The sequence below is a fragment of the Typha angustifolia genome, chromosome 2 (genome assembly GCF_048772165.1).
Source record: "Typha angustifolia cultivar Huaian chromosome 2, ASM4877216v1, whole genome shotgun sequence".
Classification (NCBI taxonomy): domain Eukaryota; kingdom Viridiplantae; phylum Streptophyta; class Magnoliopsida; order Poales; family Typhaceae; genus Typha; species Typha angustifolia.
This window is the reverse complement of record NC_133240.1, coordinates 251,222-272,785: the sequence shown is the minus strand read 5'-3', so window position 1 is coordinate 272,785 and position 21,564 is coordinate 251,222. Positions and strand designations below refer to the sequence as shown.

General features: G+C 37.6%; 4 protein-coding genes and 4 non-coding genes across 11 annotated transcripts; 1 reads left to right on the top strand and 7 right to left on the bottom strand.

Annotated features, from left to right (window-relative positions):
* Nucleotides 1-5: 5 nt before the first annotated feature.
* Nucleotides 6-3,889, bottom strand: LOC140776813 (large ribosomal subunit protein eL13z-like). 2 transcript variants are annotated; one of them, XM_073120682.1, is made up of 5 exons: nucleotides 3,736-3,889; nucleotides 2,440-2,558; nucleotides 1,226-1,359; nucleotides 495-653; nucleotides 6-417 (listed from the first exon to the last, which is right to left on the bottom strand). In XM_073120682.1, exons 2-5 carry the CDS (start codon nucleotides 2,546-2,548, stop codon nucleotides 196-198), a joined length of 624 nt encoding a protein of 207 aa, XP_072976783.1. In that variant the 5' UTR covers nucleotides 2,549-2,558; nucleotides 3,736-3,889; the 3' UTR covers nucleotides 6-195. The 2 variants fall into 2 exon arrangements, with proteins under 2 accessions (XP_072976783.1, XP_072976792.1); XM_073120691.1 differs by having other exon boundaries at nucleotides 3,684-3,830.
* A 950-nt stretch (nucleotides 3,890-4,839) lies between these two features.
* On the bottom strand, nucleotides 4,840-8,700 carry LOC140769178 (protein POST-ILLUMINATION CHLOROPHYLL FLUORESCENCE INCREASE, chloroplastic). The gene is made up of 8 exons (XM_073109788.1): nucleotides 8,448-8,700; nucleotides 7,767-7,878; nucleotides 6,918-7,002; nucleotides 6,733-6,811; nucleotides 6,534-6,647; nucleotides 6,343-6,455; nucleotides 5,414-5,521; nucleotides 4,840-5,275 (listed from the first exon to the last, which is right to left on the bottom strand). The coding sequence occupies exons 1-8, from the start codon at nucleotides 8,566-8,568 to the stop codon at nucleotides 5,153-5,155; spliced, it is 855 nt and encodes a 284-aa protein (XP_072965889.1). The 5' UTR covers nucleotides 8,569-8,700; the 3' UTR covers nucleotides 4,840-5,152.
* Nucleotides 8,701-10,703: 2,003 nt separating this feature from the next.
* LOC140769165 (probable polyamine transporter At1g31830) lies at nucleotides 10,704-13,105 on the top strand. Of its 2 annotated transcripts, XM_073109776.1 has the most exons (2): nucleotides 10,704-10,865; nucleotides 11,337-13,105. In XM_073109776.1, the coding sequence occupies exons 1-2, from the start codon at nucleotides 10,863-10,865 to the stop codon at nucleotides 12,786-12,788; spliced, it is 1,455 nt and encodes a 484-aa protein (XP_072965877.1). In that variant the 5' UTR covers nucleotides 10,704-10,862; the 3' UTR covers nucleotides 12,789-13,105. The 2 variants fall into 2 exon arrangements, with proteins under 2 accessions (XP_072965877.1, XP_072965869.1); XM_073109768.1 differs by lacking the exon at nucleotides 10,704-10,865 and having other exon boundaries at nucleotides 11,331-13,105.
* Nucleotides 13,106-15,747: 2,642 nt separating this feature from the next.
* Nucleotides 15,748-21,091, bottom strand: LOC140776047 (small ribosomal subunit protein uS3x-like). Of its 2 annotated transcripts, none has more exons than XM_073119600.1 (6): nucleotides 20,931-21,091; nucleotides 20,635-20,782; nucleotides 20,359-20,530; nucleotides 17,681-17,735; nucleotides 16,774-16,905; nucleotides 15,748-16,262 (listed from the first exon to the last, which is right to left on the bottom strand). In XM_073119600.1, exons 1-6 carry the CDS (start codon nucleotides 20,958-20,960, stop codon nucleotides 16,110-16,112), a joined length of 690 nt encoding a protein of 229 aa, XP_072975701.1. In that variant the 5' UTR covers nucleotides 20,961-21,091; the 3' UTR covers nucleotides 15,748-16,109. The 2 variants fall into 2 exon arrangements, with proteins under 2 accessions (XP_072975701.1, XP_072975710.1); XM_073119609.1 differs by having other exon boundaries at nucleotides 20,359-20,486.
* Nucleotides 18,041-18,207, bottom strand: LOC140777802 (small nucleolar RNA snoR143). The gene has a single exon (XR_012107094.1). It is a non-coding gene; the product is annotated as a small nucleolar RNA snoR143 (small nucleolar RNA).
* LOC140777781 (small nucleolar RNA snoR143) lies at nucleotides 18,943-19,107 on the bottom strand. Its single transcript, XR_012107090.1, has one exon. It is a non-coding gene; the product is annotated as a small nucleolar RNA snoR143 (small nucleolar RNA).
* On the bottom strand, nucleotides 19,157-19,321 carry LOC140777790 (small nucleolar RNA snoR143). The gene has a single exon (XR_012107092.1). It is a non-coding gene; the product is annotated as a small nucleolar RNA snoR143 (small nucleolar RNA).
* LOC140777795 (small nucleolar RNA snoR143) lies at nucleotides 19,372-19,536 on the bottom strand. Its single transcript, XR_012107093.1, has one exon. It is a non-coding gene; the product is annotated as a small nucleolar RNA snoR143 (small nucleolar RNA).
* Nucleotides 21,092-21,564: the final 473 nt, after the last annotated feature.

Here is a 21,564-nt window from a genome sequence, read left to right as displayed (position 1 = left end):
GAAAAGGACCCAACAAATTCGAACAAATTGCAATCAAATAGTATTCCATCACAGAATAATTGAGCAGGCGAGGGCCAAATCAGATGCATCAAAATTTCCTACTAGTCTCTATTTCAGAGGCCAAAATAAAATGCAAAGTCCTGGATGGTAGTTTCTAATTAATAAATATGACAGCACGGAATGATTTAGATCCTATCACTTCTTGTCTTCCTTTTCTGCCTCCTGGGCCTTCTTCAACCTTGCACCAACCTGGCGTTTGTTCATCCTCTCAACGCGAAGCTTACCATAAGCCTTAAAGGCCTTCATCTCATCTGTGACCTTCACAAGCTCAACTGATGCCTTTTCGTGGACAATGGGCATGTACTGGCCTTGGACCTGAGTGGCAGTGGCAAGTTCCTCCGGAGCAGAATCACCAGCCTGAGAAAGGAATTTGTTGTTAGATATGTAAAAAGCTTAGTGTATACAACTTAATCAGAAATAATTTGTAGCCATGCCTTAAACTTGCGGGCACGTCTTGGGAAGATAACAAGTTTGGCTTTGTATGTCTTCAGCCTCTGGACATTAGCTTGGAGACCCTCAAGGGAACGATTCTTCCTGCGGTGATCCACCGCAATACCTATGGTAGGGGCAACCTTCTTTGAAATACCTGCTGCCTGCAATTATGGAATAATAAAAAGTAGGTAAAATCAAAATTAGCAAAAATGTCTAACTTAAGGTTAACAAAGTTTGAAATAAGTGCCACCTGCAATTATAGAATACAAAGCCAGCAAGTAAAAGAAAATTAGCAGAAATGCCCGTAGAATTGAGGCTAGCAATGTTCGAGAAAAATACATCCTAATTCTATGTGTTATCTGTCACAAGCATTTTAAGTTGAAATTCAAACAAATAGGATCTACAAAAGGACAAAAGCTCTTGGACAAATAAAACACTGGAGCTGCAAAAAATTCTTGCTCCTTATAGAAATGTAAATAGAAATTTGACCAGCTAGTGAGGTTTACTCATTCATCCCATTTACCATCGTCTGAGAAGTTGGCATATCAATTAGATGTTAAAAGTAGATGGCTTTTTAGGTTATTCGAGGGTGTTTATACATTTCAAAATAATTCATGAACCTATGGAATGACACAATTCTAAACATTAGTAAAAGTATGGCATCCAATAAAAAATATATGTAGTTAAGACAAAACAACCCTGATAACATATCAAAGAAAATTAACAGAGTTACCTTCAGTTCCTCAAGAGTAAAACCCCTCCCTGCTCTGGATTTCATATTGTACTTGAGAGTTTGACACTGAACAATAGGGCGGAGAGGACCAGCAGTTGGACGTGGAAAAATTTTCACAGCTTTCTTTTGTCGAGCTGAATGAAAGAGAAAAGAACAAAATACATAAGAGAAGCTTACAATTCAAATTCACGCTTGAAATCAAACACAAACAACTAACACCCACATAGCAAAAGACACATACAACGAGACGAGCATTAAAACACATAAGGATATCTGCTTATACCTACAAGCATATATTCATATATAAGCCTTCCACATCCAAGGGAAGTCAACAGTTCCAATTTTACATGCGCAAGTATTATTCAAGACAATCAGGCATGGAATTGAAACATCTGGAATTTTCAGTATTTGAACTATAGAGATTAACTTTCAGTTTTTTGTAGCTTTAAGTACCAAAAGTTGCCTCATGTTCAACCTCCATCTTCCCTTCTTCCCCATCCTAGTTCAGCAACTTACACTCTATTCCATCACGTTGAACCTCTAAAAGCAGCTTGAACAAACATGAATAATTAAAGGATGGTTAAAGGTAGAACCGGAAGGATGATTAAATTATGGAACAGCAGCTGACAGAAATGGGATGGAAAGTCAGGTGGCAAGGTGAAGACTGAGAAGGAAGCATATTGGTGGTGGAAGAATCTCCTATATTGGCACCAAAACTGGGTCAGGAGAAGAAAGATGAGAAATAAAAGGACAAGTTTATGAAGTAAACAGGTCTTTGCAGTGAAGTTTGGAGAAGATCAGACATGTAAGGACATGGGTGAGGCTATTTCGAGTAATATGAATTAAAACTCATGAATTACCCGAAGGCATATAGGTGCAAATCTCAGAGAACCTTAACTGCTTAAGGCATACATGACATCATCAAAAACTTGCATCTGCAAGCTCAAAATTTGAATTAACCTAAGCTCATGTGCCCACTATGCAACAGAAGAATGAACCTAGATCGTGTGCAAGGTGGCAAAGAGTAAAGCATATGAACACATATACAACTGCATTGACCGCATTACAAAATAAATGCAGTATCTATATCTCATTGGAAACTTTTGTGTGGTTGCATGCGGAAATAATGCAATCATAGATATAGCATATAGATTGTTTTCCACACACACATGAATAAGAAGAGAGAGGGTAAGCAAAGAATCAAATGACTGTACCAATCCTTCTTCTAGTTTTGCGTGCTGGCTGGTTAAACCAAGTCCTAACATAATTCTGCCAATGCTTCTTAAAGTGCCCATTTGGCACAACATTGTTATGCTTCACCATTGCTCAATTCCTGAACAATTATAAATAAATGCAGTCAGAATAGAGAATATCAAAGGAACTCACTCTATAACTACATAGGAAAAAACAAAAAAAGTAGATTATTGATAATGTTATTTAGATTCTTTGTCCTTCCTTTTTCTTCTGTGAGTTCAAAATTAACATTAAGGAATGAGAAATTTATATACTCAACAAGATACTTTCTGAGGTAGACAAAAAAACAACTAATTGCATAAAGATTTAATGGCAATACATCAAACAGAACAGGTATTAACAATTAGGCTTACAAATTCAGATCAACTAACAATAGCATAGTCCTCATTATTACCCTTGGTGTCTTGTTACATGGCGTTAGAGCCAATAAGGCACTTGAAAAAAATGACAAGTTCACATGACCAGTTTACATCTAAATAACAGTCTAAATATATCACGCCAAATAATCAAACCTTCCAAATTATGCAATCAGAGACATGCCTATGAAATTTTATCTACGTAAGTCTGTTAAATATTACTACAAATATATCAAGTGCTTGTTCATAGCAGAGCTCAATGCTTCTAAGTTGTAACAACTCATCCTAAAATAGCTAGCAATGCTAGCCATATCTTATATGGCCAAATCACCCACTTCCTAGTCATGCTTTGATTACTCAATTTCCTAATGCCCTCAATAAGAACTTCAACAGCTACATAGCCAAAAAGACGTCGTAATTTAAGCTCTGAAATTTGGCATAATCAAGTACATTTCTTTCTTGACACGGTCTTATAAGGTAACTGAAGACAGCGATACATTGGAAGTACATCATGCCACCGCATGAATCAACGTACTGGTAAATTGCTCCTTGTGCATAAGTGCATGGAACAAAAGCACTCGATCAAACCAGATGAATCACTGCCCACATACAAACTCAACAAACAAACCCCGATAGTACTAAATCCTCTTAGATCAACTGAAGAAGTTATTACAAAGGGAAAGGAAGTTTGACATTTTAAAAGATCATTACAACAAAAGAAGCGAACAAATCTGCGATCAAATCAAAGCGTCATATCCATAATCTTTAAGCCATCGGCAAAATCGAGAAGAGGTAAAGTGGGTAGATTCAACACTAAAGAAGCCCAAATTAGGCAAGAATAGACGTACGAAGAGGATCAAGGGAACGAAGGATCCAAGTGGAAGGGGAGGAGATCTTTACCACGAACCCTAACTGCGCCGCAGTAGTATCACAGGGACGGAGACGCTCGAGCTCTCGAGGGTTTTAGAAGGGAGCCCTCACGAAGCGGGAATAAAAGAGTGTGGGCGGAGACGGAAGCCCTAGCATGGACGGCCTAGATCTTCTGAAAAGGCAATGGAGGGCCAGGACTCGCTCTCGCGAGTCATGACGAAGATACGGGGGCCAATTTGTTTGCAAGTGCGATGCACGTGAGGGACATGAGGACATGAGTGAGCCCAAATCGGGATTAAGAGAGGGCCGGCCCATTTAGGTGCCTCCTAGGATACGTGTCAAAAGTATAACCACCCAACCGTTCGAGCGTATTATAGCACGCAGCAATTACTCGTACTACCATGCGCCTCCCATCTTGATCTACGATATATGAGTAGTATTTTTTTTTTTTTTTATCATTTATAAGCTGAAAGGCTAAATATGGGTTGGACAAAGAGCCAACCCTTCCTAAATACAGAGACACTTAGGTCTCACCAAGCTTTTAGTTGCCTAGTCTAGGCTTCAAGTTAAACGCCGATGAAAACTGCTCTAAGCCGTTGCGTTGTCAAGCTATTCCTCCAAGCTAATCACACTGCCGAGTCATCAACCGAATCGATCCAAACCATCAAACCATCAACCACCAAATAATTTCTCCACAATATTATTTGGGATTAGAGTTAAACACATGATCTTCTTGGTCATGAGAAAGATACCTATCAATTCTATTAGAGTTAATTTATACAATCAATGAGTAGTAGGAAAAGGAAAAAAAAAAAAAGAGCTTGTTTCATAAGTACATAAATAAATAACCCATTTTCTCTTAAATTTCTTGTTTTTATTGATTGCAAAACTCGAATAATTAAATTATTTTCTTAAAATAAGAATAAAATATTTCCTGCAAGACTAACATTAATTTTGCAAGAACGAATGGGCATCTCTAAGATCTTCTATAATTAAAGGGGGTTAATGAATCACAAAGAATAATGAGGGAATCTATATGAAAATTGACAACAGTTGTTAGAGTCAAGCTATAACCATCCATATATATATATATATATATATATATATTTATGTATACACCTTCTCACCTAGTCAGATTTTAAATGATACTTTTATCATACATTTATCAATTGCCAATACAAGATATTTTAGACAAAATAATTGCTTTGAGGATAGCCATAGAGATCTGCTCGACCAATGAACACAGATCATAAGTGAGCATCAATTTCCTCCTCTGTGTTCAGAGTTTCCTTCACATAACTAACCAAATATCTTCAGATCTACTCTTCTTTTCCTGCACATAATTAAATTCTCTTCCTTCACAAAATGCACAATCTGGTATGGCTGCCTTTCTATATGAATTATATACATAGCTTTATCTGTTTTAGCCATCAAACTGTGATGGATCTCATTCCTCTTCCAAATCAGAGTCCAACGGACAAGAGCCATCATCAACATCTGCTAAAGGATTGAACAGTGGTGAACTTGGATCCATGCATCCAGGCAAAAGGTTCAGCTTGCAGCGGTCACCCTTTTTTCAACAAAAGAAAAAGAGAGAGAGAGAGAAAGGTCAAAGTTCAGAACTTATGAGAGAGCAGATGTAATGGCCAATACACCATGCTCTCTTCAGTTTCTTAATAGGATGAAATGAAGACAGATAGCAACTTACTCCCTCTGAGTATAAGCTCCCGATTGCACAACTGGCAATTACATTATTTGAATCCGGAAAGATTGCTCTGTCACAGGCACCTTCTACGCTCAATTCCTCTGCCAGACCCTAAATGCAAGGTATTGAATATCTTAATACCAACTACTAGTACAAGGAAAACAAAGTAAAAGCTAAACAAGAATTGATTGTGGCAATATCATTTGCAGGTTCTTAAAGTACACAAGCACATTCTGAACCATGACAATATCATCTTTCTCTGAGAAGAAATTCTCAATTTCATAGTTACAGATTTACAGTCAATAGCTGGTATTACCTAAAATTACCAAATTCTTAGATATGCCCCCAAAATTTAATAAACTAAACTAATTTGTTATAGATTTGGAAAGCTTTGCAGCATATAATATTCTTGGATAACAAGCATGCTAAGTTTCCATGTTGCCTAATTTGCCGGCGGCTTTATTAAATCTCATCAGTGTCAGACAATGGACTTGATAAAGGAAAAGCAAGGCTGCAATGGGATCAGAATGAGTTTGGATGGACGAATTACAGACCTGGCTGGAAGGTATTTAGCTAATTTCAGCGCATATATAAATCTGATGAGGCCAGGTTAGATCTATGTCAACTCTATCTGGAGAAGTTGTTCAAGTCAAGGATCAAGCAATTCTCAAACACATATTGTTCATGGCAAGATGGTAATAGAGCTGCTTAAGATTAAGTGAAGATAGTATGTGAAGCATGTTTAGAGAGCCTAAACTTCTACTACTTTGTCTACATCAACTTCTTCACTTCCATTATTTCAAAAGAAAAGGAGGTACATGAGATAACTTGAGAGCACCTAGTCAAAAGAAACCGTGCTCTACTGGACACGGGATAACAATAGTTACTCAAAGAACTTGATATTATACAGGAATAATAACTCAAGAAGTTACCTCATTAAAGAAGCTCATTGGTTTGTTCCTCCAATTCTTCGGAACTTCGAATTGCAATTTGTATGAACCATCCCATTCAACTCCGTTGGTGAATGAAAAAATAAGGTTAACAGCTGCAATAATTTGACAAAGAAGTCATCAGTCACATAGTAGCATCTTACAAAGGAACTAACAGAAGTATGAATACAGACCATGCTTTGGGACACGTATCTTTATAGTAAATATGGGGGGATCGGCTTTCCCTCTACTTTTCCTTGTCATAACTCTTGGTTCACCACCACACATAATCGGCTGATTAAATCCACCTGGAATTTTAGGATCTTCATTTGAAATTTCTTGGAACTTAACCATAGTATGTCTAGAAGTATCAATTTCTAATGATGCAAATACCATTGAATGCAACACCATACTCATCATTTAGGGCCAAACTGTTTGCAGCAGGATTATAGAAAATTGTTAAGTTTTCTCCCTGTCAAAATTTAGATGGATCATAAGCAACACTATAGTACCTATAGACACATTCTTTATTGATGAATAGCTATAGATATCTTAAAACAATTGGTTTTCTGACTTACAGAAGTAGGAGGAAGACCGTTCATTGTTTTCCAGAAAACAGGAGCAACACCTAGTTCAAAATCAGCCCAAGTAGGAAGAGAGAACCTGAAACAATTAGTAATAAAGAATCCAGATGTGAACCTCAAGAAGTAATTGTCTTCCTCTTCAGAGGAAGATACTAATCACATAGCCTTGAACAATTTATTAGAGGCAATAAAGAATCAATTTTATGACATTATCCTAAAATAATATGAATCAATAGCTTCAATGCATTCTACTTGCAAAAGAAAGGGTCAAATTTTGTTTCTCTTGTAGACAAAACTTAGAGTGTTATACATTGCACCATTACCATATGAATTAACTGGGCTGTCCGTCAAATATGTTCATCAACAGTGTGAGTACAAACAGTTAGCTACACACATATCTAAATGACGAGCACAACATGCTATCCCACAATGCAAACTAGTAGAAACTTTGGATCCCATAGTATATCCATATGAAAGGCATACAGAATATGCAAACTTCTTTTTTTTTTCTTTTCAATATACCCTCATATGCTCTTTGGATCCCATACTATATCCATATAAAAGGCGCACAGAATGTGAAACTTTATTTTTCATTATATCCTCATACGCTCTTGGTTAACAGAAAGAAAAGATTGAGAAGCCTTAGTCATAGAACAAAACATGCAAAATGTGGAAGACAGTGAACTTATAAAAAAGCTTGAGCACAGAATGAGGATTGTTATTGATTGAAGAACTCACGTTACAAATGAAAGTTAACAAGAAAATAACAGCACTTATATTTGCATAACTACGTTGATCAATCGCAAACATTTATAAGGTACAGATGCAAAAAAGAAGCCTTACTCTTTAATTTCCTCTACTGAAGGTACTGCAGCAGTACTAACTTTTTGGATTGTCCTCAGGAACCTTCGTTTGGGGAGGTCTCTTAGAAAGTTAGTGCCAGCAATATTGAGAGCTTCATAAAACAACAACTGTGTCAGGTTACAAGAGCTCCTAAAGGACGTGTAGCTTCTTTGACTATAATATTCGTAGGCACTGATGATGGACAATCGGAAGATGTAATATATTACTAAGAGACACTGCTTCTATCAAAAGAAAAGACAAAAAAAAAAAAAAAGGAATTCAGAACAGCAGAATGGGATGAATGGCACTTGCTACTCATGTAATGGAAAGTGTGGCGGACTGGCGTCGCACTTGAATAGTTCAATCCTATTAGGAGGATCCGAAATTTAAGTACGTATCTAGCAAGAGAATTACTTTGGAGTGACAGCTCCTGAAGAATAAATTCAGGACTCTAGGGTTTAAGATAACTTAATTGCTACGGAAAGAAACAAAAAAGTTGCAATCCTTCATAAGAGCAAATTGTTCTAGTAATTGGATGACTTAGGATTATATTGTGGAATTACATTCTCCAAATGAAATCAATTGAATTTCACCGTTCCAATGGTTGAAAAAGAAAAGATGAAGAGAAAATTTAACAAGTTCTCGTAGATGAAGAAGGAAAAGTTTGGAATCTATTCACACCGTAGGGCGTGGAACCAAACGCAGGAGGCGTGGCGTAGGCAGCCTGGCGACCAGACCTGAAATGCGAACAGTTTGGAGAGAACGCTGATGAAATCGACAAGGAAGGAGAAGGTGCTGCCATGGAAGTTCTCCTTCAACGTTGCGATGGAGAGGAAGAAGGAGAGAAGGTAGTGGAAACTGGACTGAAGTGGAGAGAGGGAGAGACACCCCAGGTACCACACATCGGCTAGCAGAAGAGGATAAGGATTGGGGTTAATTACGTGAACACCCTACACTCTGATTTTTATGGACACCTTCTAATTTTTTTTAGATTACAATGTCACTCTTAAATACCCTAAAAAATTTAATATAGTATACTATCAGAAAAATTGAGCTAGTTAGCTTATATAATAATTATAGTGATAATTTCTTTTCCACCCCTGTGAACTATCACCCATTTCCACATTGACCTTCTGAACTCTTTTTCGGTACACACTGACCACATAAACTATCTGAAATATCTTACTTGACCTCTTCTATTAGGGTTCCGTTACGTATTTCCATTTAAAAGATATCACGTGATAATCACCTGACAAATATATGACAATTTTACTCTTGTACATGTACAAGTCACATGCTAAGTTATGAGAAACTTTTAGGTGGACCAAAATACCCCTCATTCTCTCTCTCCATTACTACGGCTTCAACCTAGCCCACCGTGGCCTTTATTGCCATAGCCACCGCATCCATTAGCGTTGACCACAGTCGCCTCCTCCAAAGCCTACCGTTGTCCTCCTTTCCGGCGTGATCGAGCTCAAATACATCGCAAGATCTGTATTCCCGTTGAAGTTGGATCTTGGATCAGCGTAGCTTCGATTGCTACGCCGCTGCCTCCGGCGACTGCAGCCGATCAAGGCGAGACAGATCCGCCCTCTTCTCGGAGCCCTTTCTCCGAGCCCCACCTCGACGTCGTCGTTGCCCTCTTTTTCGAGCCCGGCATCGCCATTGCCATCTTCTCTGAGCCCTTTCTTTCTCTCTAAATTCCTCCCCATCGTCGTCGCCCTCTTCTTACAGCTCTCTCTCTCCAAATGCATCATGGCATCATCTCCAAGCCCGGTGTCCCTCTTCTGCAAGTCCAGCGTCGCCATTGCCCTCTTCTCTGAGCCCGGCATTACCAAAGAGGTTGCAAGAGCCGTTGGGGAGGACGGAGACTGGCGTCACCATTGTTTGTGAGCCCGGCATCGCTAAAGAGATCGTAAGAGCCGTTTAGGAGGAGGAGGGAGGGATCGGGATTGGAATTAAGGCAGAGGGAGAGGGTAATGAAGGAATTAAAAAATTTAGAAAGGGGATTAAGGCAAAGGAAGAGGGTAATGAAGGAGTTTTAAAAAAATAAAATATTTAATATTAGTAAGCCACTTAATTATCTCATCATTATAAGTAGAGGGGTAATTTGGTCAGTTTATTAATTCTGTCAACAACGTCAAATGGGTGAGATATTTTTGATAATTTAGGAGGCCAGTGTGTACCAAAGAAAAAAGTTTAGGGGGTCAATGTGGAAATATGTGATAGTTTAGGGGGTAAAAGGAGGATTATCTTATAATTATACCAGACATAATTAATTCTAAATAACCTAAATACCTTTGTAATATTTACACAACCCATTAGTTAAATTAAGATAAAAAATATTTTATTATTATTATTATTATTATCTCCCTTCCTCTTTTTCAAGCTCACGTCTTGCGTGGGACGAGAAGTCCATGGCGAGCTCACTGTCACGCCGTGTGGGAGGGGAGGCCGCAGTGAGCTCCGCTGCCGACTAGCGTGGATGGGAGGCTCCGAGAGAAAGAGTAAGAGAGAAAAGATATTAAGATATTTAATATTTTAATTTATTTTTTAAAAATTAATAATATTATCGTATATTAATATGGGGTATAGTTGATTACTACGTATCCTTACCCGTTTCACTTTGCCCCCAAATTTATGGGTGATACAGTAACTTAAAAATATTTAGAATCTTTATAAAAGCCGGGTATAGTCCGGATAGCGTTAACATAATTATAGCTAAGGATTATTAATCTAGTGGGAGAAGATGAGACCGGGGAGTCCAGACCCACCGACAACTGGGAGGGAACGAAAAGATGGAAGGGGAACCGTCTAGATTTAACGTTTCCTTCTGGATATTTCCAACGCCGAGGCGTTCCCAACGTACACGTGGCCTTTGCCTCACACGTTTTGAAATTGAGGTCTGTTTGGTATCGGGACCTTGAAAAGTGACCCAGCAAAACGACCCGATGAGGCGATGATGGAACGTCTCCGTCTCTCTGTTATATTCTGTACTCCGAAAGCCGTTCTACTTCTACCCTGAGAGGGAGGGAGAGAGAGAGAGAGAGAGAGCGATTGATGGAGAGCTAAAACCCGAGGAGGCTCTACAAATAGATGGTGAGTACTGTTAATTGCGTTTGCGCTCGATTGGAAGGATTCATTAGATGGGTATCGTAAAATTATTTTGTGATCTGTCTGTTTTAAGTTTGTTTCAAAAAGGATGAAGATTTTCTCTGCGGTATTGATTAGATTTTTTTTTTTTAAATCTTTCTCTTGAATGTGATGATTTACATCGCCCATGAGAAAAGGAACCGTCTTTTGCTTGGGGTGATGAACAAAATTTTCTTCTTTCTGAAGATATGGCGGAAAAATCTCCGTTATTTGGTGCTCCGATTGCATCATTTCATGGTCCCCTAACGCTAATAGTAACTCTGTAATGGGAAGACTTTTAGAAATAATATGGGAGGGAATGGAAACTCATGGTCTGATGATTTTTTAAGTATAATTATTCATAACCCCTTTTATTTGATAGTGTATACCGTTGTTGTTCTTGAAGAAAGAAGGGTAATTGTGGGTCTCTTCATGCAGAAATTTAGGAACATAGCAAGCAGTAAAGCATTCTGTGTTCCTATGGGGGATTATGATAGTGTTGAGCACCAGGACATTGACGAAGGAGCTTGTAGGGAGCACAATTTTCGGAAGGTTTCAGTCATACCCCTTGTATTCCTGATCTTCTATGAGGTCTCCGGCGGCCCTTTTGGGATAGAGGACAGCGTTAAGGCTGCTGGGCCTCTCCTAGCTATCCTTGGTTTTCTAGTGTTCCCAATTATTTGGAGCATACCAGAAGCTTTGATCACTGCTGAAATGGGCACAATGTTTCCGGAGAACGGAGGCTATGTTGTCTGGGTTGCTTCTGCTTTGGGCCCTTTCTGGGGTTTTCAGCAAGGTTGGATGAAATGGCTTAGCGGCGTCATCGATAATGCTCTCTACCCAGTTCTTTTTCTAGACTATTTGAAGTCTGGTATTCCAGCTTTAGGGGGAGGCATGCCGAGGATTTTGGCAGTGTTAATACTGACGGTAGCATTAACTTATATGAATTATAGAGGCTTGACTATAGTTGGATGGGTAGCTGTTTTCCTTGGGGTATTCTCAATCCTTCCTTTCATTTGCATGGGGTTAATAGCCATTCCTAGAATTGAACCTTCCAGATGGCTAGCAGTTGACTTGCAGAATGTAGATTGGAACTTGTACCTGAATACACTTTTTTGGAATCTCAATTATTGGGACTCGATCAGTACTTTGGCTGGAGAGGTTGATAACCCAAAGAGAACTCTGCCAAAGTCATTATTCTATGCACTAATCTTGGTTGTTTCTGGGTACTTGTATCCCCTCCTGACCGGTACAGGAGCTGTTCCTCTTGACAGGGAGTTGTGGTCTGATGGCTATTTCTCGGACTTGGCGAAAGTTATCGGTGGGGTTTGGTTGAGATGGTGGGTGCAAGGGGCTTCAGCATTATCTAACATGGGCATGTTTGTTGCTGAAATGAGTAGTGATTCCTATCAGCTTCTAGGGATGGCAGAACGTGGGATGCTACCAGAATTTTTTAGCAAGAGGTCTCGCTATGGCACCCCACTTGTGGGCATCTTGTTCTCTGCATCTGGTGTTGTTCTGCTGTCCTGGATGAGCTTTCAAGAGATTGTTGCTGCAGAGAATTTTCTATATTGTTTCGGAATGATTTTAGAATTTCTTGCCTTTATAATGTTGAGGATAAAACACCCATCTGGTCGTCGGCCTTACAGGATTCCTATAGGGACTGTTGGTGCCATCTTGATGGTTATACCACCTACTATTCTTATTTGTGTTGTCCTGGCCTTTGCTTCTTTTAAAGTAATGCTTGTCAGCTTCAGTGCAATGCTTTTTGGATTTATACTGCAACCTTGTCTGAGGCATGTGGAAAAGACCCGGTGGTTGAAGTTCTCAATAAGCTCAAATCTTCCAGATTTTAGAGACACTGAAACAGTTGATCCTCTAATCGCTTGACTCATTTCAGTTCAATAAGAAAGTGCTTATTTGTTGTCTGGATGAATCAATATTAGCTGAAAACATAGCCTGTGGCTTCAAGGGGAATGATGCTATGATTACTGTAATGATCTTTATTTCAACCTTTAAGGATTCATATGTACCTGGGCTTATCCTTTTCCACACATTTATTCTGTGTTCTCCTGTTTCTTCATCTTTGCAGCAAAAATTTCTTAAGGAATTATATCTTTGCTGAGAGGTCGGTACAGTCTCTTTGTTGTTATGTATCTTCTCCTTGAAATGCATTGAGTCGATCTTGGTATCTGCTTTTCAATGTACTGCTCCCTTAGCATCTCTATCTCGCACTGTAAATCTAGATTTCCATGCTGTGGTGTATCTTAACTTTCAATCTATAACAATGCTGTCAGTTAAGAATTACATTGATGAAGGTGGAAACAGAAAGTCTCACTTTCTAGTTCTGCTCTCATAGCATGTGAAATCTGGCTGGATAAGAGCAAACCAATTATACTAGTTGGAAAATTTTGAATCATGAATATCTCAGGAAGGTATGGAGGAACTCTATTATATATTTTTCTACATTTTGCTCTTCAATAGTCTAGATTTTAGTTTATTTTGAGCTGTTGTCCTACACCTCAATTGCTATTTTTTGTCAAGGAAATTATGCCAGTGGCTAAGCAAGTTCTCTGACTTGTCCAGGATTGTGGATTACAATTATGATTTTCCATCAGAAGTATCACCTTTCCTCTACAATTAAGGTGAAGCCAGATGACTAATCTAGATGTTATTTGTTTTATTGGGTACCCCTGAAGATGTTCAAAGGGACTTCCACCATTACCTCAAAAGGTTGGTAGACTATAAAGTATAGATTTAAACATTAGAAAGGAAAAGTGAAACTTTATTCCAGCATTTTGGACTTGGGTTTTCAAGCATGAAATGTACTTAGAGCAAATACATTAGAACCCAAGTTCTCTAGAAGGGAAGTTTGCTTCTGAATCATTTGTCATCACTTAGCCAGCTTTCTGTATCACACTCATATGTACTCTTTTTTTTTTCAAATGTCAGATCACAGATGCCTTTATTCTTTTATCTTTCTTTGGCCTTAGTGGTAGGTATGACAATGGCCTTTTGTTTGCATGATTTATGGATTTGCTTTTGTTGCCCTTGTTCCTACCTGTTAGTTTCAAAAGTTGATGTCCTGATGCTTTAACCTATAAGATCTTAAGATATTTTTATGATCAAATGTTTCCCATACTTTTTCTGCTTTGCATTTGTGTGTATCACTTACGCCTGTTAGTTTGAAGAAATCCAAAATGATGATTCTTTAGCCCTTAAGATTTTTAGGAAAGCTTGGAATGTTATGTTCAAATTTTCTTGGTTCTCAATGGTAATCCAAGTCCAGAATTACTTAGATCTAGGGGTCCCTTCTACCCTGCATTCTTTGGGGTTTTAGTATGGTTGTGTGGCTATACTTGGTCTACTGCCTGAATACAGGGAGACAGCTATGTGATATCGAAACAAGTTATAGTTCCCTATTAAACAACATGATGCAGGTATAGTGGATAACAAATCTTCCAGTAGTATGAGATGTTGATATGTGTGCTGTGTGCATGTTTATTGTTTTAACTGTAGTCGTTTGACAAATTGGAACTGCTTCTTGCTATAATAAATAAATAAGTAGGCATCTTCAATTAGTCATCAGTGATAAATCGGCATTTATAATCAAGTATAGAAATTCAACATAAGAATTGTTGTACCCTAATAGGCTAATATGCATGAAGAAAACAGAGAAAATGGCCTCCATGGATTATATTGTTATGGTCATCACTTAATTCTTTCCAAGGAACAAAGGCAAATAAAAATGAAGATATTTTCATCTCCGCATGTATCATAGTTCCTGCATCATTATATATATATATATATATATATATATTTTGGAGAAACAAAGCTGATATTTGGGAGATTGATTATTATATCCAGCACAAGAACAATGTGCCGCATCCTGTCTTGGTGACAAGCAAGTTATCCTCCTCTTTGTGCAATATTTATAACTGTTCAAACTAAGATTGGGGAGAAAAAAAAAAAAAAACTAGCTTTTAATGGTTTTCAAGCTAAGTTATTTTCTGTTGAATCTACATGAGCTCATAGTTTTGTTCCAGCTTTCATTCTTGTGCAATAACTTTATCCCTATGCAACGGTAGCAGCAGCTGCTTGGCTGCAGCAATGATGACAATGGCTATCAACAGCTTCCATATTTTTGTATATCCATCTGTTACACAATGCCTGTAATTGTTGATTTTCTTATAATCCTTAGAATACAAATGGCATGAGTTGATTTTTTTTAAGTCCTTTTGAGTTCATTGAGTGCCTGTTCTAAAATATTTATATTCTGTACGAGGCTTCAATTCTTCTGAAGGTAATCATCTTAATAAAATGCTGTCTTAGTTGAGGATAGTAAATGCTCCTTGATTTCAGGTCAGCATATGATTTGTTTCCCATATAATTTTCATTCTGCTGTGAGGTAATGGACCTTTGTGCAGTTGTGTAACTCTGCTTATGCTATGACTGTTCATGCTTTATTCATTCTGGCATGCTCTGTTTTGAATTTATGTGCATGTTGGATCTCCCTTTTTTAAGGTCAAGTTCTCTCATTTCTCTGAAATCATCCAGTTTTAGCTGCTGGGTGCGTAAATTGCATAGTTTCTTATCTGCTATCTTTAAGTTGCATAGTTCATGGTGCAGTTAAATATAACTAAATAGGTATCAATGTTTATTTTATATTCGTGATGGCTCTCTGTGGGAATTCGAGTTACATAAGAGGGGATGTTTTGTTATAAGCGAAGGGAATACCTGGGAGACTACGTATTGCTCGTTATCTCCTTTGTTGTTATCTGGGATGTACTCAAAATAGATTTCATGAAGAAATTGCAGAAAATAATGGAGCATAGAGTACAAACACCAATGCTGTAATGATGTCGCCTTTACGTTTGACCCAAGAGAGTGATATCACTTTACAAAATAAAATTAAGTTAAATATGTAACAGAATTAAACCTTATTTACTATATGATTTTTTTATATTTATCTATTAATTTAGACTTTGTCTGAATCTGAACTTCGAGCCTGATTCAAAGCCTTATCAAGCCGGGATCAGACCCGCTTGGTTACTTTGACAGCCCTACTGTAGGGTTACAGGCAGAACAGAGTAGTAAGAACCAAAGGTTGACCTCAAAAATTATGAAACTCCAAAAAGATTTGAGTTCCATGCTGAGACTAATAACCGATTCCCTACTCAATTTTCCAAGATTTTGGTTGATGACACGGGCTCAAACTTCCACGACTGTAGACGGTGGCGTGAGATATTCGTCTTCGTCCTTGGCGGCGTGTATCGTAACAATATCTGGCAATGGAGTGGTAGGACCTTGCTTTCCTTTGGGATCCCAGGCCAGCATGATCTTCACCTTAATACCAAGAACTCCCTGCACGAGCATGCTGATGTTATAAGAATGGTGCAATAATCACTTAAAGTTGAAGTCCAGTTTAACTGCAGTTGAACCAACAGACATGAGGAAAAAAGGAAGAAGGAAAAGAGAAATGCTGAACATACATGTATGCCCAACTACTCTATGATATAACCTTGCGAACCTAAGAAAGTTCAGCAATTCTTAGATTCCTTTGAAAGGTCTTCCAAGAGTGGTTGAGGAGCTCAGCTAACGCATTAAGATTCTGATAAACAAACAATTCTGTAATGCCCAATGCTCAAATTTTATAGGCTTCTCAATGAATTCCTTAGTCCTTCCATTTGAGAAAAAAAAAAGCTTGGTCACACTTTCGATTCCTAGATCCGAATAAAACAAGTGATTCCCATGAAATGGACTCCCATAATAACATGTAGGCTTAAAGCTAAAATGGTAGTCACATCTAATTTGTCTAAAAAAGATAATGATATGCAACAGAAGCATTACAACTTTAATTATCCAAGATGCTTACCTGTCTAAGAAGTACATGCCTGACAGCAGAATCAATATACTCATTAACTGGTTGACCAGAGGAAATCATGTAACCGTCTTTGAACTTCATTGACTTGGCACGCTGCGCCCTGAGCTTGCCACTCACAATAACCTGAAAGCACCTTACTTGCTTAGTAGCTAGTCAAAGTCATTACTAGGGTTTTTATGGATACATGTTCTGTTAGTAGGGGTGAAAACGGGTCGGATTAACTCCGACCCGACTCGGATCGGATTCGGATAAAAAATTTCTATCCGATTCGGATACGGATTCGGATACGGATAGAATATTTGAAAAAAATTCAGATACGGATCAGATATATTTTTCGGATTTGGATACAGATAGGATATATTTTTCGGATTCGGATACGGATATCGGATATCCGTTTATCACATATTTTTTAAAATGATTTACAGTTTTTAGTTTGCTTATTTAAATAGTAAATATTAATATTGTTACTAATAATACTTTATATATTATTTATAGAGATTAATTTCTTTAATTTTATATATTTGACATACAAAAAAAATTATTTGTTATAAAACTCTTAATAATTTTGTGTTAATTATATCTAAATAAAATATTATAATTATTTTAAATTCAATCAATATCCGTTTAAGATCCAATCTTTCATCCGAAAATTATCCGTATCCGTTTAGTTAGGATATGGTTTTAAATTTTACTATCCATTAAATATCCGTATCCGAATCCATATTCGGACTAAAAATATGGATCCGGATATGGGTTGAGCACTATCCGATCCGTATCCGATCTATTTTCACCCCTATCTGTTAGTAATTTTATGGATTAAGCATCACAATTTGCAGTACATATTAGCACCAATAACTTTCATGCTTTGGATTTTTTAGAGACGTAAAGAGTATCTCACCTCACAACCTTTAGCACCACTTTCCATGACGAAGCGGAGTACACCATAACAAGCTCTGCAACATAAATAAAGTTTACAATGTAAATAGATTGCAATATGTTCAATGAGAGATCTTCTAAGATGTGCATTCAGACCCAAAAATTAATTCTTTCTATAATACCTAGAAGTATAAGCAGACCAATAAAATGCATATCTAATTTGAATTTCCAATCCCCTCTCTCAATTTCAAAGAGGGAAAAGAAAAATAATCCCACGACATAAAAGTTCAAAAAATAATGTACCCAAGCGCAAAAATGATTGTGCTGTTGACACTTCAAGCATACGCATTAATATGATGTAACAAATCCAAGTCCACTAAAGAAATGTGAGGTGGAATCAGTAGACAAATGATATTTAACCATTCACCTGTGGATCCATCACTACGGTTGTCTGGCCGCTGCTGAAAAACAGCTTTTCATTTAAGCACCAATGCTAAAACTCTCACAACTATAATGAGCATGTGAGAAAGTATATATTTGCAGGTGCAGTGCAGGTCAATGCATGTCATGCATACTAACTACATTAACAAAAAAAGTGTAGTACAAGGAACATTTTAATGGTACACAGAGGGTGTAAAAGAAATCCACAACTGCTTGAAGTAAAGGATCAACATCATAAAATAAAAATCTTAAACCATCAAATTAAATCTACATCTACTTTCCTGGTGGTAGGAAAAAACCAAACCTGTTTAGCCTTATAAACTATGCATCAAATTCCCCATATAGATAACAGGATAATAGAATCGACAGATTTTCAGATTACTCTATTCATAGGAAGATAATTTGCAAGCATAGATAAATGCACCAACTCTGAGTAATAGTCCACAAAGTACAAAACTGAAGTATGCATAATCTGAAATATGAATTGACGCATATGACCATATGAATCAATTGATGTTGTATTGAAAGATCTTTTTTGCCACCTAGCAGAAGCAGCGAAAACCTGTCAAACTTCCTCACTAAGCCCACCCATAATAATTTGGCTTTCCAGCATCAACGAAAAGAAAACTAGCAGATAGTCTGGGTTTTCCAGCACACTAAAAGCAATGAACTGACACAAATAAAACCTAGTATTGCAACTATAAAAGCTACAGGTAAAGTCAAGATCATTTGAAGGTTTAACATTCCAAGAATCAATTATTATAAGATGCACAAAAAATTTACCCTATGATGAACAAAATCACAAATGTGAGATAGAAAATTATCCTACAGTGAGCAAATCACAAATGTGAGATAGAATTAGTAGACAAATGGAATTGAAACCATTCACCTGTGGATCTATCTCTACGGTTGTCTGGCCGCTGCTGAAAAACAGCTTTTCCTTTATGCACCATTGCTAAAAAATCCCACTAATGAGTGAGTGGGACTTTTACTTATTTTCAAGTGCAATATAGTCCTGAATGTGAGATAGAAAATTTCCATATAGTGAACAAATCACAAATGTGAGATAGAATTAGTAGACAAATGGAATTGAAACCATTCATCTGTGGATCTATCTCTACGGTTGTCTGGCCGCTGCTGAAAAACAGCTTTGCCTTTATGCACCATTGCTAAAAGATCCCACTAATGAGTGAGTGGGACTTTTACTTATTTTCAAGTGCAATATAGTCCTGAAATGCGAGATAGAGAATTGTCCTACAGTGAACAAATCATAAATGTGAGATAGAATTAGTAGACAAATGGAATTGAAACCATTCATCTGTGGATCTATCTCTACGGTTGTCTGGCCGCTGCTGAAAAACAGCTTTGCCTTTATGCACCATTGCTGAAAAGTCCCACTAATGAGCAAGTAGGATTTTTACTTATTTTCAGGTGCAATATAGGCCTGAATGTGTATTATGCATAAATTTGTATGAAGATTAGAAGTATAGTACATATAGGTTTAAAAAGGAGCATAAACCTTGGGGTAAAACAGCATATCCTAAACAAGATCTAACTTCCCATGCAAACAAGAACTAACCAAAACCATGTATTGTTATGCAGAAACTGCAGCACTAGAAAGTGCACATAGGGTGTAAAGTAGACTTACACCTTTCTTGGAATTCAAGGATTGAGATCATAATCATATTAGTGTGGCAAAGTCTACTTCTAAAGTGAAAGGTAATTCTTTTGGAATGATGCAGAGCGTTAGTACTCTCACATATCCAATAGAATGCAAAAACTTATGATTTTGCAATCTAGAATTTTTAGACCTTATAGATTACATATACTAGTTTATACTCTGTACCGTTACCTCAATCGTTAAAGTAAACTAGGTGTGAATTCTCCATTCATCCACACATGCAGAGAACAAATTGAGAGAGTTTATACTTTGTACCGTTACCTCAATACTAAATAAACTAAGTGTGAATTCTCCATTCACCCACACATGCAGAGAACAAATTGAGTGGTGACTGCATGTAGTCATGCACAAAAACAAATATAATGAGAATAATTAAGGCAATTAGGATGTTATGCCTAATGAGTAGGAAAGCAGAAAAATTTACTGTTTTACATCAAATAAATCAGTAATGAGACGCGTTCAAATTTTGCATCTCTAGGGGTATTTTGCGAAAATGCAGCTATCAATGAGCTGCGCAAATAACGAATCACCTAAAGGTGAATTAAAAGCACTAAAGTAACTAGCACGAGAAAGTTCACCTTCGGACTGCGAGACCTCCAAGGAGCTTGTAACGGAGGGACTCGGCCTGGGCAATAGCACACAAACCTCTGTTAATAACCTTCTCAGCATAAAGCTCAACTCCATTCTCCGGAAAGTTGAATCTTTTCTGCACCACAGAGGTTAGCTCCCTTATCCTTCTACCCTTCTCACCTTAAAATATCAAATAACAGACATTTCAAGGCCTACGTAGTAATTCTATACGTATTACTTATAGTTTTTATTCATCACGAAACAACGAAGGAGATTCCTCCTACCAAGGACATTCTGGGTTCTGGTGGCTCGGATAATGATCTCGGTCCGCATCGGCGTGACACGGACCTCCACGCCGGAGTAACCGTCCTCAGCGAGTTCCCTCGTGAGAACCTCGTTGAGCTCCGCGAAGAACACTCCGTCATTCACGAACTAAATCGGGAAAAGGGAAAAAGAAAAATAAGATCAAATAATTCATAAAAATTAAGAATCAAGACCCCGATCGAGGATCTAGTTAACATTTGAACGGAACAAATAGGAAGTAAAAGAGGGAAGTGGTTAGGGTTTTCTGTAAACTTGCCTTCTTCTTCTTGCTCATCTGGGCTGCCATGGCTTGAGAATAAGAGGGAAGGAAGAGATGAGAACGGAGATGGGAGAAACCCTAATCTGAGAGGAGAATGCGACGGGAAGAGGAAGAGGAAGAGGACGGCGGCAGTGTGGAGAGTGGAGAGTGGAGAGTGGAGGGCGAGGGAGATTTATATAGAAGAGGCGCGGTGAGGAAGAGGCGTAAGTGCGTTAGTCGTTAGGGTATCAGGACATTTCGGTCTTTTTACCTTCCACTAACACTAGACTACTAGAGGGGACCTCTCTCACGTGTAGTGCACGTGCGAAATATTTGAGATCATATCAAATCCATCCAAAATTTTTGTGTATTATAATAGCTAACTCCAACCATACTCCAAAACACTAAATTTAGAGCCCTCCAACTGGTTTTCAAACTAAATTGGAGTCTCATCTAAGAATTTGGAGGCAGGCTCCAAATAACTATTAGACTTTTTAAATTTTCAATTTTATCCTGTAAAAGCTTAATCCAAATTTTTAAATTTCTTCTGCATCTTTTATTAAATAATCTATTTTACTAATTATTTTTAAAATTAGTCTAACATTAAATTATTTTTTTAATTCTATAATAAATATTTTTTCTTATAAGAAAA

Excerpts from the sequence above, each read along its gene's own strand:
- LOC140776813 (XM_073120682.1), bottom strand. The coding sequence starts at position 2,548 with ATGGTGAAGCATAACAATGTTGTGCCAAATGGGCACTTTAAGAAGCAT. Across the intron at positions 1,360-2,439 it reads CAAAACTAGAAGAAGGATTG|CTCGACAAAAGAAAGCTGTG; the intron begins GTACAGTCATTT and ends TCTTTCATTCAG. Across the intron at positions 654-1,225 it reads TTACTCTTGAGGAACTGAAG|GCAGCAGGTATTTCAAAGAA; the intron begins GTAACTCTGTTA and ends CCATAATTGCAG.
- LOC140769178 (XM_073109788.1), bottom strand. The coding sequence starts at position 8,568 with ATGGCAGCACCTTCTCCTTCCTTGTCGATTTCATCAGCGTTCTCTCCA. Across the intron at positions 7,003-7,766 it reads TCAGTAGAGGAAATTAAAGA|GTTCTCTCTTCCTACTTGGG; the intron begins GTAAGGCTTCTT and ends TAATTGTTTCAG. Across the intron at positions 6,812-6,917 it reads ACGGTCTTCCTCCTACTTCT|GGAGAAAACTTAACAATTTT; the intron begins GTAAGTCAGAAA and ends AAATTTTGACAG.
- LOC140769165 (XM_073109768.1), top strand. The coding sequence starts at position 11,331 with ATGCAGAAATTTAGGAACATAGCAAGCAGTAAAGCATTCTGTGTTCCT.
- LOC140776047 (XM_073119600.1), bottom strand. The coding sequence starts at position 20,960 with ATGGCAGCCCAGATGAGCAAGAAGAAGAAG. Across the intron at positions 20,531-20,634 it reads CAGAACCCAGAATGTCCTTG|GTGAGAAGGGTAGAAGGATA; the intron begins GTAGGAGGAATC and ends TGATATTTTAAG. Across the intron at positions 17,736-20,358 it reads GGAGGTCTCGCAGTCCGAAG|AGCTTGTTATGGTGTACTCC; the intron begins GTGAACTTTCTC and ends TTTATGTTGCAG.